Here is a 16,676-nt window from a genome sequence, read left to right as displayed (position 1 = left end):
TAAATGTCCACTAAAACTTGTGGAAAAGAGTACATTTTTCCTGAGACAGGGTCTCTCTCTGTCACCCAGGCAGGAGTGCAGTGGCACGAACACAGCTTACTACACCGTTGACCTCCTAGGCTCAAGCAATCCCTCCACTTCAGCCTCCCGAGTAGCTGGAACTATAAGCATGTGCCACCACATCCAGCTAATTTTTAAACTTTTTATAGAGATGGGGTTTCACCATGTTGCCCAGGCTGGTCTCAAACTCCTAGGCTCAAGAAATCCTCCCTCCTCGATATCCCAAAGTGCTGGGATTACAGATGTGAGCCACCATGCCCGCTGCCCATAATCTCTAAAATTATCTCTAGAAGTGTATATGGGAAAAAACATTCCAAGACCATGGAATTAAATAGGAATAGTTGGTGGCAAATGTGGTGTGGGCAGAAGAAACCTCCACTGAAGCTGGGGCCTCAGCTGAGACTTGTACTTTTCAGTCTCAACTGTTAGGATGATTCAGGTCCACAGAAGTCAAAGAAAGCAGCCAAGCCATCATAAAAGGCAGTGCCAGTGTGATACTTGAACATGGGACTCGGAATAATTACCAGGTTAAAAGAAGCAGAGATAACAATGAGTAGGTGTTATTCCTCAGTAATTTTAAAGCCACACCTTTGGGAGAAAAAGCGTAAACTGGGAGAGGCCAAACTGAGGAGAACCTGAGAGACTCCCTAAAAACCTTAAAGCTCACAGATCACATCTTCCTACTTTTGAATTTGTTGTAGTCCTGTGTAGCATTTATCCATGCTTAAAAGTGAACTTACAGTTGTGTTTAATTATAATGATCTCTCTTGATACTAGCAAGAGTCTGGACAGGGGTAGAATCGCAAGGACCTTAGTTTTTCACAGGCAAAACCGTCCAGGCCTGTTTTACCACCAGCCGCATACCAGAAGCCAGGCTGGAGGAGAAACCAAACTTCCTTATCAGACTGTGACAGGTAAACTACAATCCCTAAAAATCAGCAGTAATCATTCTCTTATATTAATTACACTGTCACTTAGATACATCAATTGTACAATATCAGATATTTGCCAAAATGATCCTCAAGTGTCAACTAAAATATCAAAGTGTAAGTCACAACTTTTTAATTTAATTTAATTTAATTTAATTTAATTTAATTTTACTTTATTTGAGACAGGGTCTCACTCTGTCACCCAGGCTGGAGTGCAGTGGTGCAATCATAGCTCCCTGCAACCTCAAATTCATGGGCTCAAGCAATCCTCCCACCTCACCCTCCCAAGTAGCTAGGACTATAGGCATATGCCAACATGCCTGACTAATTTAATTTTTATTTTTATTTTTTGTAGAGATGGAGTCTTGCTATGTTGCCCAAGGAACATAGCTCCTGACTTCAAGTGATCCTCCAGCTTCAGCCTCCCAAAGCCTTGGGATTACAGGGGTGAGCACTGAACCCCGCCCACAATCTTTCTACTGGGAATCTTTAATCACTTTTAGTAACTCAAGCAAAGGGGGGGGGAAAGTTCATAATATCAAAATTAGGAAATACATTCAATTGAGAAGAAAAAATCACCCATAATCTCACCACCACTAAGCTCTATGAGGATCCTTTTTAATGTAATGGTACACTACAAAAATGCCTTTAAAATAGTCTGTATCTTCTGACCTCACCAAGCTTTGGGTTACAAGAACAGGCATTATCATCCTGGCTTCATAAATGAGGAAGGAAGGCCGGGCATGGTGGCTCATGCCTGTAATCCCAGCACTTTGGGAGGCCAAGGCGGGAGGATCACCTGAGGTCAGGAGTTCGAGACCAGCCTGACCAACATGGAGAAATCCCATCTCTACTAAAAATACAAAATTAGCCAGGCATGGCGGTGCATGCCGGTAATCCCAGCAACTTGGAAGGCTGAGGCAGGAGAATCGCTTGAACCCGGGAGGTGGAGGTAGCAGCGAGCCGAGATCACGCCATTGCACTCCAGCCTGGGCAACGACAGCAAAACTCCATCTCAAAAAATAAATAAATAAATAAATAAGGAGAGCCCAAGAAGTTAAATGACTCACGCCCCAAGTCCAGCAGTCTTTCTGCTGAAATACACAGCCTTCAAAAACAAAAGCAGGCAACGGTTGTTTTAGGCATGCCAAATATTCATTTTTGGCTGAGCCGCCAATGTGAAGACAGTTTCATACATTTGATCCTAGTTAAGACAGATTAGCTAGCCAAGTGTGCATTTGATATCTAAGTGTTTAAAAGAAAAAAAAAAGTCAGGATACTCCATCCTTGGATGTTCTAAAGAATATTTTTCTGGAAAATGCTTTCTGGGCTCCAACATGCCGGAGCTTAGTCCCCTGCATCAGTGAATACAAGGCAATCCTGGCCCGAGAATTCCCCGTCTAGCCAGGGGATTGGCAACACACAAACAAAGGCTTAAAGATAAGAAGCAGCATACTAATGAGTGCAGTGTCCTACACTGCGGGCCAGATACTCAAATGCCCAACACACTGAACAAAAGAACCGTCATGGTGAGAGGAGACAGGAAGTATTCATGCAGTCAGTCAACACATACTTGGTGGGCGCCTGAGTGGTAGGCAGCGTTCTAGGCTCTGGGGATACAGGGGTGGTTCAGACAAAGCACCCTGGGGTGGTGGAAGAGCCGTCAAATGCAGCCAGGCTTACGGAAACATAAATTCTGGTGTACCTCTCACTAGCCAACAAGGTAAATTATGGAATCCCTGAGCCTCAGTTTCCTCCATTTGTGAGGGAAATGTCTAGTCCATTGTATGAAATTAGCTAACACATTAATTTTATGTATTTGAAACAGGGTCCCACTCTGTCACCCAGGCTGGAGTGCTGTGGCACAATTATGGTTCACTGCAGCCTTGACCTCCCAAGCTCAATGAATCCTCCCACCTCAGCCTCCCGAGTAGCTGGGACTACAGGCATGTGCCAGAATACCTGCTAACTTTTGTATTTTTTGTAGAGATCTGGGGTCTTGCCATGTTGCCCAGGCTGGTCTCAAACTCCTGGACTCGAGCCATCCTCCCACCTCAGCCTCCCAGAGTGCTGGAATTACAAGTGTAAGCCATTGCACCCAACCTAGGTAATGTGTTTAACGTACACGATACATTACTCTGTATGGAGTTCAACAAATGTTATTCATGGTAACATGAGTAGTAATGATACATTACTCTGTATGGAGCTCAACAACTGTTCTTCATGGAAGCTAATTTTGACTGAGATTTTTACTATGTTCTGAGGACTGTGCTAGTCGTATCACACATATTATCTCATTTAATCCTCATAATTTAGCATAATAATTTATGGATGATGAAATGATCATAGTAACTCTGTCCAAGCACATAAAATTATCAAGGTAAGAGTCAATCTTCAAATCCTAGTAGTTCTCTCTAGAGCTTATGATTGTAAAGATTCTAAATTATACCACCTCCCTCATCTTCTCCCATGGTCTCAATCCCACCCCAACTCTCCACCTTCCTTTCCTTTTCTTTGAAGGCAATTTTTAGTCCTTGTTCTAAAGGAGAAGAAGGAAGGAAAAAGAGAGGAGTCTGAAGGGTGCTGAGGCCTCTGCGGACCTACCACGGGATTCCTTGATCTCCACTTGCTATTTGTATCCTTCCTTTCATCTGTTGCTTCCAAGCAGGTCTCCAAATTCTAATTCCTCTGACTCATTTCTTACTTAAATTTCTTAACTTGCAGAACTAGAGTTCCTTGAATGAACCAGTCATTTCATTAATAATTCAATGAATCCCTGCTGCTTCTAACCATGAAGTTCAAGATATCGTGCTCATGTTAGAAGCATCTAAATTGCAAGTCAACACCTATAACTCTTTTATTAAGAATTTGGGTGCATATTCAGTTAGAATCCCTGCTTGTTCTGTACACAGTATCTTAATAACTACATACCGCGCATGTCTCTCTCAATCAGCAGTCCCAGGGGTTCTTCCTCTGACTGCAGTTGTAGGGAATAACAGGCCGTCTCTTGGAAATGGAAATGGTCCTCTCTAAGGCTATCCAAGTGAATCTGGAACACACTGCTGAGCTGGGGCAATCATGTAATTTATTGCCCAAACTCAACACTTTAGAGAGGGAAAGGAAACACTAGTGATAATTATACTGGGACAACAGGTCTAAACTGGAGCTTTTCTGGGCAAATCAGAATTCATAGTTACCTTACTCAAAACCTATGCTTTAAGTCAAGCCATGCCAAATACGATCTCCAAATGTAGTGAAAATCCACTCAGACATTCAGCCTGACACAGTTACAGACAAACAGGTAGAATCTACTTTTTCTTTAGATTGTGATGCAATTCATAATATCAACCTTGGTCATATTACATGCTATGCCCACTCATTTTGGCACTTGACTTTTTTTCTTTTAATATAAGGCAAGTTTATGTGCTTGACACCATGTTAATCTCTACTTGAGTATGGCAAACACACAAAGTATGTATTCAATTGGTTGGAGCAATGATTTCCAAAGTGTGACATGTCCATTACTCAAAAACCAGAAATAGGGACTACCTCAAGTGGGCTTGATTTGGGACACAGATAGTAACTCCAGAATCTACCTTCCAGCACCACTGTTTTTGAATCCTGGGTTCCCTTCCTCTCCTGTGGAAGGGTGAGCCGGCTTTACTAACATTTCAACATTATATTTTCTGAGCACTTGAGTCACATGGACCCCAGTTGGCCTGACCTTGGTGGTATGCCCAACCTTGATCCAATCACTGTGGCCAGAGAATGGAATGTGGTGATTGGCTTAGCCAAGGTGAGAGGGATGGAGTCTGCTGGACCTGAAACATGGCATGAGAAACAGACTGTTCCTTACTGTGGTGGAGAGACTCATAATACTCACACGAGTGGCTGCCACGAGTCCACCTCCTGGCATTCATGCTCTTGTGCAATCCTTCCACTTAAGAATGAACATAACCTGTGTCTGGCTTCTAACCAACAGAACACAGCAAAGGTGACGGGATATATATAATTGTTTCAAAAGATTGTAGAACCTGTCTTGCTGAAGTCTTTTTCTTTCCCTTGCTGACTTCATTAAGCAAGCAGCTGTGTTGAGGGCCTGTGTGGTAAGGGACTGAGGTCTAGGACCTGAGGCTGGCCTCCAGATAATAATAGCCAATAAGAAAATGAGGCCCTCATTCCAGTGGCCTGCAAGGAACTGAGTTCAGCCAATGACCATGTTAGTTTGGAAGAAGATATTTCCCCAGTGAAGCCTCAGATGAGAACACAGCCACAGCCACCATGTTGTAGCCTTGGAGAGAACCCAGTGAAGCTGCACCCAGACTCCTGACCTATAGACTGTGAGATGACAAATATATTGTTGAGTCTGTGATAATATTACTACACAGCAACAGGTAACTAATGCACCCACAAAAGCAAAGACAGAGTGCTGTTGTCACAGAAATGGGGAATAGATGCTGCACGGCAAAAGCAACGTCTACGTGGCCAGGCGTGGTGGCTCGCGCCTGTAATCCCAACACTTTAGGAGGCCGAGGCAGGCGGATCTCAAGGTCAGGAGTTTGAGACCAGCTGGCCAATATGGTGAAACCCTGTCTCTACTAAAAATACAAAAATTAGCTGGGCGTGGTGGCATGCTCCTGTAGTCCCAGCTACTTGGGAGGCTGAAGCAGGAGAATCGCTTGAACCCAGGAGGCAAAGGTTGCAGTGAGCCAAGATTGCACCACTGTACTCCAGCCTGGGCGACAGAGTGAGACACTGTTTCAAAAAAAAAAAAAAAAAAAGAACCTATGAAAGAATTAGACAACTTTTAAATGTAAAAATGCTCATGTAACCACCACCCAGATTAAGATAGAGAACATTCTCAGTGACCCATCAACTTCCTTCACGTCCCCTCCCAGTCCTTGCTTCAACCATTAGTTTCGTCTGCTTTTGAAATTTATCTGTAATTACAACACGCAGCATGTGTGTTGCACCACCTGCTCTCACTCAGCATTATGTTTGTGAGATGCATCCATGTTTTCACGTGTAGCAATAGCTCATTTTCGCTACCAAATTGTATTCAACTGCAGGACCATAGCAAATTTATTTATCAATTCTACCACTGATGGACATCTAGGTTGTTTCTAATCTTGGGTTATTTTTAGGAATAATGCTGCTATACACATTCTTGTATCTATTTTTTAGTGCATTTACTCTTGGGCATATATTTCAGAGTAGAATTACTGTCATTGGGTATCTTCTGCCAAAGAATTTTCGAAGTGTTTTTTTCCATTTACATTCCCACAAGCTGTGTCTGAGTGTTCCAGTTGTTTTACATCCTCAATAACACTTGGTATTGACTGTTTAACATTTTTAACCATTCTAGGATATATGTAGGGAGCACAGGAACGTGACAAAAAGGAACAGACACAGTAGGGGTGTGGTGGAACTGGGCAGCACAGAAGTGCAGTAATCATAACCCCCAACCCAGGCTGTTCAAGGGCTGGTGATGGTCAGCACAGGTCACTAAACGGATGCAAGTCCCCAAGGGAAAGCCTGGAGGAGCTTAACTCTCTCCACCTCAGTGTCTGAGGACAGAGCAGGTGCTGAGCTTTCAGGGGGAGAAATTGAAAGTTAATGCCAGAAAGTAGAGAGTAGCCCCTCATCCCCTTCCCACGTGGATGACTTATTCTGATAGGTGCTGCCTGCTTGCTTACTTTCATGTCCTTCCTTCCTTCCTTCCTTCCTTCCTTCCTTCCTTCCTTCCTTCCTTCCTTCCTTCCTTCCTTCCTTCCTTTTCTTACTTCTTTCTTTATTTGAGATGGAGTCTCACTCTGTCGCTCAGGCTGGAGTGCAACAGCATGATCTCAGCTCACTGCAGCCTCCATCTCCCAGGTTCAAATGATTCTCCTGCCTCAGCCTACCGAGCAGCTGGGATTACAGCCGCCCGCCACCAAGCCCAACTAATTTTTGTATTTTTCTTAGTAGAGACGGGGTTTTGCCATGTTGGCCAGGCTGGTCTCAAACTCCTGACCTCAGGTGATCCTCCTGCCTCAGCCTCCCAAAGTGCTGGGATTAGAGGCGTGAGCCACCGCGCCCAGCCAGGTGCTGCCTTCTCGATTCCTACCCATGGGCATCTGCACACTCCTGGAGAAGATCCCCCAGTCCCACGGATTTGGCTTCTAACTTCATGGTCCCCAATCTTAGCGAGCCTTCCCAGCAGCACAATTACTTCTCCCTCCTCCTCTCCACCTCCTTCTGGGGTCCTCGCAACCTGCACTCTCTCTCCGAATCCCCCCCACTTTCTCAGGTGTCTTCAATAGAGGGTCTTGACTGCTCCTCTTTGAAAACAGGCAAGTGTTCACTTGACCCTTCATCCCTCACCTACAGCACAGTCATCTGTACCTCCCTCACCTTCCAGCAAACAGGCACCATGCTGCACAGGGGCAAAGACACAAATAAGACATGCTCCTGGTTTGCAAAACATTTGCTTTTCCTATTCCTTCCTCCAGTCCAAGGTGAAATGTTGGACCTGGCCTTCAGATCACCCCCTCCCAAATCCTCCAGGACCTTGTTCCATTAATCATCTCCACCACCATGCACTTTTATTTGTAAGCTCTCCTTTTTAACTAGTTCTCCTCTTCATCATAAAAACAGGCTCAAGAATTTCCCCCTCTATTTATGTTTAAAGTGTTTTCTTACTCCACAACCCCCTCTCTAGTAACCTTCCATGCTCACTTCTAACTCTTGAAATAATCAGTCTCCCATTCCCAGCTCCTTCCTCTGCAATCTGCTCTCTCCCCCAACTATGCCTCTCAATGGTGGCCGCTTTGGGGAAGCTGTTAAATCTAAAGGATACCCTCCAGGCTTATCTGAATTAAAGAAGATAGAGGAATACCTCTTTCTGTAGTACTACACACTTTTCACCACTCTCTTTTCTTTGAAACTCTTGTCCTTGGCCTCCATGTTACTTTCCAGGCTCATACCTTTTTTAGATTCCTTTTTGGGTTCCTCCTTCTCCAGCCCCATAAACATCCATGTTCACCAAGGCTCTCCCCTAGGCTGCCACCTCTTACTCTTCACACACACTCCCGTTAGTGAACACATCCACACTCACAGCTTTAACTACTAACTACATGCTGATTACTTTCCAAATGCATTCCCAGACTAGAACTCTCTGGAGAACTCAGACCAGTACAGTGGGGTCACATCATATCAGTATCCGACTTAATTGAATTCAAATATACTCATTCAGTAATTTTCTTTTAAACAAGATAAATAAAACAAAACAAATAGCCCAGGCCATTCCACAAAATGAGGACTGTAGTGAATGTGGCTGTGATTTCCTAAATGCCTTGCATTTCCTAAATGCCTCTGGGACAGTAAGCATTAGTAAGTGGAGAATTTCAAGAGACTCCTGGCCCCAAAACATAAGCCAACTACTTCACCTCATGCTCAACTGAAAAAAAAAAAGCCACAGTCTGTTCCAACGCTGGAGCAAAAGGTAAAAGGTACCATTCTTGCATTTGAATTTCATGCTTCAACCCAGCGCCTTCATAAGAATTTTTGGTTCCTTCTGATCCCGGCAGCAGCTGCAGGAATTCTCTTCTGGGGCTCTCCCTGCCATCTCCTTCTTACTTCCAGGATCATGGCATCAGGTGTGGTTGTTTCTTATGGCATCATCAAGGTGCTCAATGAGGCCAGGTGTGGTGGCTCATGCCTGTAATCCTAGCATTTTGGGAGGCTGAGGCAGGTGGATCACCTGAGGTCAGGAGTCCCAGACAAGCCTGACCAATATCGTGAAACCCCGTCTCTACTAAAAATACAAAACTTAGCCAGGCGTGATGGCGCGTGCCTGTAATCCCAGCTACTTGGGAGGCTGAGGCATAAAAATTGCTTGAACCTGGGAGGTGGAGGTTGCAGTGAGCCGAGATCGCACCACTGCACTCCAGCCTGGATGGCAGAGCAAGACTCTGTCTCAAAAACAAAAAAAAAAAAAGAGAAAAAGAAAAAAGAAAAAAAAAAAAGGTGTTCAATGATATGATAACAAGAAGGAGCACAAGTCTTCAACAGCAGAGGAGGTGAAGACACGTAAGAAGGCGGTGCTCTCTGCCTGAGTGGGGACGAGATCATTATCCTTGAGGAGGGCAGGGGGACCCTGGCAGGTGAAGTGGGGTAGGCTGTTGACGCCTCCTACACCACAATTGTCAAGATGCTGCCAGACAAGGACTGCCACTATGTCCTCTGTGACGCAACCTATGAGACCAAAGAGAGCCAAGAGGAGGACCTGGTGTTTTATCTTCTGAGCACCTCAGTCTGCACCCCTAAGAGTAGAATGATCTACGGCAGCTCCAAGGATGCCATCAAGAAGAAGCTGACAGGGATCCTGCATGAATTACCAGCAAATGTCTATAGGAGGTCAAGGACCACTGTACCAGGCAGACAAGCTAGGGGCAGCACTGTCATCTCCTGCAGGGCAAGCTTTGGTGAGCCCCCTCAGGCCTCCTGCCTGGAGCATCTGGCAGCCCCAGACCTGCCCTTGGGGATTGCAGGCTGCCCCCTTCCTGCCAGCTGGGACGGGCTGGGGGGCTTCCAACAGAGGGAGGGCAATCCCTTCACCGCAGTTAACCTAAGTTAGGAGTTAACCTAGTAAATCAGTTTGAGTAAGATTATTATAGCTCCCACTACAGCAACAGACACCTTTTTTGTGCTCAATGAATGTTATTGAATTAAGTTGAAGCAACATACAGAAAGATTTCAAGGGATGGAAAAGCACACGGTTTGGCAGAAAATACCAAGTAACTTCAGTATTGTGGAGGTGTGAAATGTGAGGTGGGGATTAGGGAAGCAAGGGGACAGGAAAGAGGTGGCTGAAGGTGTTCTGGACAGGTGGGCAGGGCCTGCTTGCCACATATATCCCCATGCTAGGCTATGACATCTGTATCCCCAGAATATAGGGCCTATGTGCTAAGCTAAGGACTGAAAATTTCATTCTAGAATTTCTGAGAAGATTTGCAGTGTTTCAAAAGAGAAGGTGACAAGATAAGATTTACACTTCAGAATGCCTGACACTGAGTAGAGAAGAGATTAATATGGAAAGAGAATACAGACAAGGAGACCCTTTAGGAAGTTGATGAGAAGTGACCTCCACAAGTGATGAGGAAAAATAAAGACACAGCTGTTAAATCCTTAAGGCAGTTTTAAGGAAAATAGCCTTAAATTAAAACCCTTAGATAACATGTCCAATAAACTGAGGATTTGCTGCTTTGCCAAGATTAATATCATAAAGTATGTATTCCTTCAACTCCTCTTTATGTTACATTGTCACCATATCTTAACACATTATTTTCTCCATTCATATGTCTGAATAAATACCCTTTTCTCTTTCCCAAACCCCAACCTCCCTGAGCTCTTCTCCCAGCCCTCCTGCTGATCCTGAGATGGAATTTCTGCAGTGAACTTTCTTTCTTTGATACCTTCTTCCTCCCTCTTCCCTGACTTCCTTTTGTTTAAAAGCATGAATGCTCATATCTACTCTGAGCTGAATTTTTTTCTTCTTGAGACTTCTAGAGTCAGTCTTAAGCCAGCCTTGAGCCTGGTCCCTTATGCCTTTTCCTACCAGCCTTTCTTTCTTCCTGTCTAATCTCACAAAAGAGCAACTCACTCATAGTACCCACCATCCACTTCCTCCCTAATTAACCATGTAATCTGGCCTTGACACTCCAGGAATCTGTCCTCCCGAAGTCCCTTACATCCTAGCAGGATGAAGCATGTGCAAAACAACGCACCCCAAGGCAGTGGCGAAACAGTGCAAATAAAGGCCAGAGAAAAATGAGGCAGGAACACAAGAAGGAGTTGGCGTATGACACGCGTCTTGGAAGAAGGGCCACCTCGTTCTCACAGGCTACAAAAGGCTAACTCAAATTAATTTAGGCAAAAAAAAAAAAAAAAAAAAAAAGGGAATGTATTGTCCCCAGCAGAAGAGAAATCCAAGGAGGGATCTCAGGGTTTCACTGATGCCTATCAGGGCACATTCCTGAAATCCCTTGACTCCTTGGCCCTGCTCCCACGTTGAGTTTGTTCTCCGACAGGTTTTGCCACACCGTAGAATAAATGGTCGTGGCAGCTCCAGGCTCACACAGCCTCACAGCCTCCAGGCTCACACAGACGGTCACGGTCTTTCCCCAAATGCTCACATCAACCCCGGAAAAAGGCTGGCTGCTCAGCTTAGCTCACATGCTTCCTCCACAGCTTCCAGAAAAAGGAGAGGGTGTGACACGGAAGGAATAACCAGCAAGTATGATAGGATTTTAGCAAGAGAATACTTGGAGGGAATTGAGAGACAGAGATGGTGATTGCCAGGGTGTATTTGGAGAATATGCATTCCCATGCATAGGGAGAAGGATTCGAAGAGAAGTTGTCACTGAAAAAGATGTTGGGAATGAAACCGAGGCCTAGAATGTCATTCTAAAGTTATATGTGTGATTTTCTTTCCCTTGCCGGAAGTGGGGGGATTGTTTATTTTTAGGCGTCAGACACACACTGATGGCTATTAAGCAGGACAATGACCAAGTGTAACTGAGGCTTTAGAAAAAAAAGTTGATGGCGATATCAAGTAAAATGGATAGAGGAAGATATTCCTGAAAGAACGAGGAACCACAGGTCATGACAGTAACGTTCCTAGACTGCTGTAGGTAGAAGGGTCATCTCTTACGGAGGCACAATGATGCCTTCTCGAATAGGAAAAGGGGTAACCACTTGTGGAAAGACAGTAGAGTAAGATAGCAGAATCTTGATCCTGACGATTTAAGGTTAAGGATGGTGGGGAAAGATAGTTCTAGTAATAGAATCCTCGTAGCACATCAGTGCAGTCATACTGGCTGTGTAAACATTAAAATACTTCTGGGCCGGGCGCGGTGGCTCACGCCTGTAATCCCAGCACTTTGGGAGGCCAAGGCAGGCGGTTCACCTGAGGCCAGGAGTTCAAGACCAGCCTGGCCAACATGGTGATACCTCGTCTCTACTAAAAATACAAAAAGTTAGCCAGGCATGGTGGGCAACTGTAATCCCAGCTACTTGGGAGGCTGAGGCAGAAGAATCATTTGAACCCAGGAGGCAGAGGTTGCAGAGAGCTGAGATTGCACCATTGCACCCTAGCCTGGGCAACAAAAGCAAAACTTCATCTTAAAAACAAAATTAAATAAATAAATAGAAAATAAAATACTTCTACTTCTGTATCGGTTGGTAAATAGCCAATACCCTAACATGCCCTCCCATGGTCATTGCCTCTTTAACCCCAATCCCAGGACCCAGAAACTTCATGTTCCAGCAACTACAGCATTGAGCCTGGTGGTGGGGTGGTGGGATGGGGGACAGAATTCAGAACCTGCTGCATTATACCATAGCCCAGGTCCTGTGCGCAGACTGGTTGATGCCTGCACCATACTGATTGTTCAATATTTGGGATCTAAGTCCTAGGTGAGAGCAGACCTCTCATGGAGAAAAATTCCTAAACTATTTCCCTAAACCTGGAAAGTGTTGGGAAGGTTGGGCCACCAAAGAGCAGTTAACCGATGAGGAGCTGCATATTCATGAATGGGCTACATACCCTTGTGATGTTGTGATTTATGTAAGAACTATGTATTTGGTCCTTGTCCCAGTTTCTTGGCACACACAGCTCCTAAAATTCTTGGAATCTCTGCAGGGATAAGTATTTTTGTATGCTAATGAGATGGTTGATGTTTGGGGACTCTGGTAGCCTCCCAAAGGGGGCTGGTTGCCAAGGGAACCAACCTTGTGATTGGATGGTTGGAACTTTTATCTCCACCCCACCTTCACCTCCAGGGAGGGGGAGAGAGAGTACTGATGGCTGAGTTATTCACTAATGGCCAATGATGTAATCAATTGTGTCTTTGTAATGAAGCCTCTGTAAAAACTCAAAGGACAGGGCTCGCAGAGCTTCCAGGCTCCTGGACGTGTGAAGGTGTCTGGAGGGTGGTGCACCTGGGAGCACATGGAAGGAAGCTCTGTGCTCCTCTCCACCTGCCTTGCCCTGTGCATCTCCTCATCAGGCTGCTCGTCTGCATCCTTTATTAATATAACAAGCTAGTAAATGTGAGTAACTGTTTCCCTGAGTTGTGAGACATCCTAGCTAATTAATGGAACCTGAGAAAGGGGTCCTGGTAACTTGATTTATAGCCGGTAGGTTGGAAGCATAGGTGGGCCGGGCACAATGGTTCACACCTGTAATCCCAGCACTTTGGGAGGCCAAGGTGGGTGCTGAGTTCCGGGAGTTTGTGACCACCCTGGGCAACGTAGTAAGACCCCCATCTCTATAAAAAATAAAAAATTAGCCAGGCATGGTGGCACGTACCTGTGGTCCTAGTTACTCAGGAGGCTGAGGTGGAAGGATCACTTGAGCCCAGGAGATTGAGGCTGCAGTGAGCCAACACTGCACTCATCCTGGGCAACAGAGTAAGATCCTGTCTCAAAAAAAAAAACAAAAGCAAACAAACAAACCCAGAAGTACAGGTGACAACATGCTATGGACTTGCAATTGGCATCTGAAATAGGAGCAGCCTGTGGGACGGAGCCCTTAACCCGCAGGATCTGATTCTAACTCCAGAATTAAATTGAATCATAGGACAGCCCGTTGGTGTCTGCTGGGGAATTGCCTGGTTGGTGGGGGAAGAAACCCCACACATTTCGGTGACTGGGGAGCTCTGTGCTGTGGGGAGTGTGAATAGGAAAACACTTTGGTTTTCACTAGCTCTTATACCCTTCTGTGGAGCTCACTGTCTGTGGCAGTCAGACTTTGCATTATTGTTCATTTTTGGCTGGGACTAGGATCCTCACCAGCAAATTTCATGCTGGGAAATTATCAGCATTATCTGTCATCCTTTTACCCTGCCCTAGGGAACCATGATATTTAAGCAAAAGTAAACATAAAAAGGAAGATGAGCAGCTAACTCGGATTTGCCGCTGGATTACTCTACATTTAACCAAATCACAAAAGAGATTAGAGAGCTTCCGTCTGACCCAGAAAAAGCACAAAACCAAAGTGGAGAGTGACGGTATCATCTATTTATAACCATCATCTTTCGAGATACTGAATTTTGTGAAAGGCCAAATGTTTTAGGAAAAAGCCAAGGATGGCAAGAAGCAAATGAATGTAAGTGGCTTCTGCCTTCTTTGTCTGTTCATTTAGCAAAGTATTCTGAATGAATTTTGACCTCAAGGAAACATCTTAGGCTTTTAATATTCAGTCCAGAAATATAAACATTCTTTAACCCTAGTCTCATGATTGATATTTTGTGGTGCATTTTTATTTTTAGAAAGGCATTTAAAAGATAAGAGAGGCCAGGCATGGTGGCTCAGGCCTATAGTACCAACATTTTGGAAGGTCGAGATGCGAGAAGCGCTTGAGTCCAGAGGTTCAAGATCAGCCTGGGCAACAAAGTGAGACATTGTCTGTACAAAAAAAATTAAAAATAAAAATTAGTCAGGCATGGTGGTGTGTATCTATACTCCCAGCTACTCAGGAGGCTGAGATGAGATGACTGCTTGAGCTCAGAGGTTGAGGATGCAGTGAGCTGTGACTGTGCTACTGCACTCCAGCCTGGGCAATGGAGTAAGACCACATCTCAAAAAAAAAAAAAAAAAAAAGATAAGAGAAAAACAGGTCAGTGTTGACTCACTAAGGTAAGCAGTATAGCCATGTGACTCACCATTTCCACTTCTAGATCTATACTCAAAAGAATTAGAAACAGGTTTTCAAATAAAAACGTGTACATGAAACATTCATGGTAACACTATTCACAATTGCCAAAAGGTGGAAACAACCCAAATATCCATCAACTGATGATGGGATAAACAAAAGGTAATACCCCCCAAAAATGGAATATTATTCAGCCATATAAAGGATGAAATGCTGATACGTGCTACAGTGTGGATGAACTGTGAGAACAGTATACTAAGTGAAAGAAGCCAGCCACAAAAGACCACATATTGTTCAATTCCGTTTGAAACTTCCAGAATAGGCAAATCCATGGAGAGAGCAAAGCTGGAGGGAGGAGAAAAACAGGGAAGACTGCTCAACAGGTGTGAGGTTTCCCTTTGGGGTGATAAAACTACCCTGGAATAAATTGTGGTGATGATTGTACAGCATTGTGAATGTAGTAAATGCCACTCAATTGTACACTTTAACATGGTAAAATGGGTACATTTTATGTTTTACGTTGTACCACAGTAAAAAAAAAAAAAAAAAAAAAAAAAATTTTGGCCAGGCGCGGTGGCTCATGCCTGTAATCCCAACATTTTGGGAGGCCGAGACGGGCAGATCACGAAGTCAGGAGTTCGAGACCAGCCTGAACAACATGGTGAAACCCCCTCTCTACTAAAAATACAAAAATTAGCTGGGCGTGGTGGCATGTGCCTGTAGTTTCAGCTACTCAGGAGGCTGAGGCAGGAGAATCACTTGAACCTGGGGGGTAGAAGTTGCAGCGAGCCAAGATCGCATCACTACACTCCAGTCTGGGTGACAGAGCGAGACTCTGTGAAAAAAAAAAGGAAGGAAGGGAGGGAGGGAGGGAGGGAGAGAGGGAGGGAGGAAAGAAAAAAAATTTAATTTTCATTTATTTTTGTTTTATTTTGTTTTGAGACAAGGTCTCACTCTGTCGCCCAGGCTGGAATGCAGTGGTGCGATCTTGGCTCACTGCAACCTCCACCTCCGGGTTCAAGTGATTCTCCTGTCTCAGCCTCCTGAGTAGCTGGGACTACAGGCACCCACCATCGAGCCCGGCTAACTTTTTTTATTTTCAGTAGAGATGAGGTTTCACCAAGTTGATCCGGCTGGTCTCGAACTTCTGACCTCAGGTGATCCACCTGCCTCAGCCTCCCCAAAATCCCCAAAAATCAATTTAGGGATTACAGGCATAAGCCACTGCTTCCGGCCTGCCTCTGGTTTTAAATGCGAGCTTATAATGAAGTACAAGCCAAAATGCTTCAAGTAAAATCGTTTGACAGCCACAGATTATTACTTGAAACCTGCTGGAGTGACCAGTTCTCAGGACTGGAAGTTGTGGAAATGACCAAGTAAGGAGGATGGTTTTGTGTACGTGGAGCTCATCACTGAAATCAACACAGAGTTTCCCTACGTTTAATGTCAGGTCACCTACACATGTGCATGTGGTAAATATATACATCATTACATTGTGCACTGCCAGGAACAGAAACATCTAATTTCTTTTCGGTAGAAAATGCAGAAAATTCTTTCACAAAAACAGAGAAAAGGAAAAGAAAAAACCATACAATTTTGGGTTTCCTATGAATTTCTGAGTAGAAAAACAACATCTAAGGTTACTATTTTAAAATCGAATTCGATAATTTTTTATGACGGGAAACTATCCAAACAATGACACCTTACTTCCTGTAAACTATGAGTAAATTCCACACATTCCCATGTTTACATAACCAGAGCCCAGGGCTACAATTCCCACATCTTAGTCACATAAATGTGTGTTTCTTTTATCATTAGAAAATAAACATGCTTTATATTCTGAGGTCTAACTTAATGGTTTGAACAATATGTAAAAGACTAAGCAAACTAAACTATGTGAAACATTAACACTTCAGAAAGGTTTACATGTTCCCAGTTGACTTCCACTTTTACTGAGACATCACTGCTGAATAACTGAAAGGCTCTCAAAA

At 44.3% G+C, this 16,676-nt stretch overlaps 1 protein-coding gene across 1 annotated transcript in view; it reads right to left on the bottom strand.

Annotated features, from left to right (window-relative positions):
- Nucleotides 1–8,219: 8,219 nt before the first annotated feature.
- The window catches only part of LOC112632376, a 40,307-nt gene continuing 31,850 nt past the window's right edge, over nt 8,220–16,676 (bottom strand). Inside the window, exons 3-4 of the mRNA XM_025398108.1 lie at nt 13,212–13,298; nt 8,220–9,224 (exon numbers count right to left, since the gene is read on the bottom strand). Coding sequence (XP_025253893.1) covers nt 9,001–9,224; nt 13,212–13,298 — 311 coding nt within the window. The 3' untranslated portion in view covers nt 8,220–9,000. The remainder of the gene's footprint in view (nt 9,225–13,211; nt 13,299–16,676) is intronic.

This window comes from Theropithecus gelada, chromosome 1 (assembly GCF_003255815.1).
Source record: "Theropithecus gelada isolate Dixy chromosome 1, Tgel_1.0, whole genome shotgun sequence".
NCBI lineage: Eukaryota > Metazoa > Chordata > Mammalia > Primates > Cercopithecidae > Theropithecus > Theropithecus gelada.
Note: the sequence above shows the minus strand (reverse complement) of the source record. Positions and strands in the feature narration are given on the sequence as shown.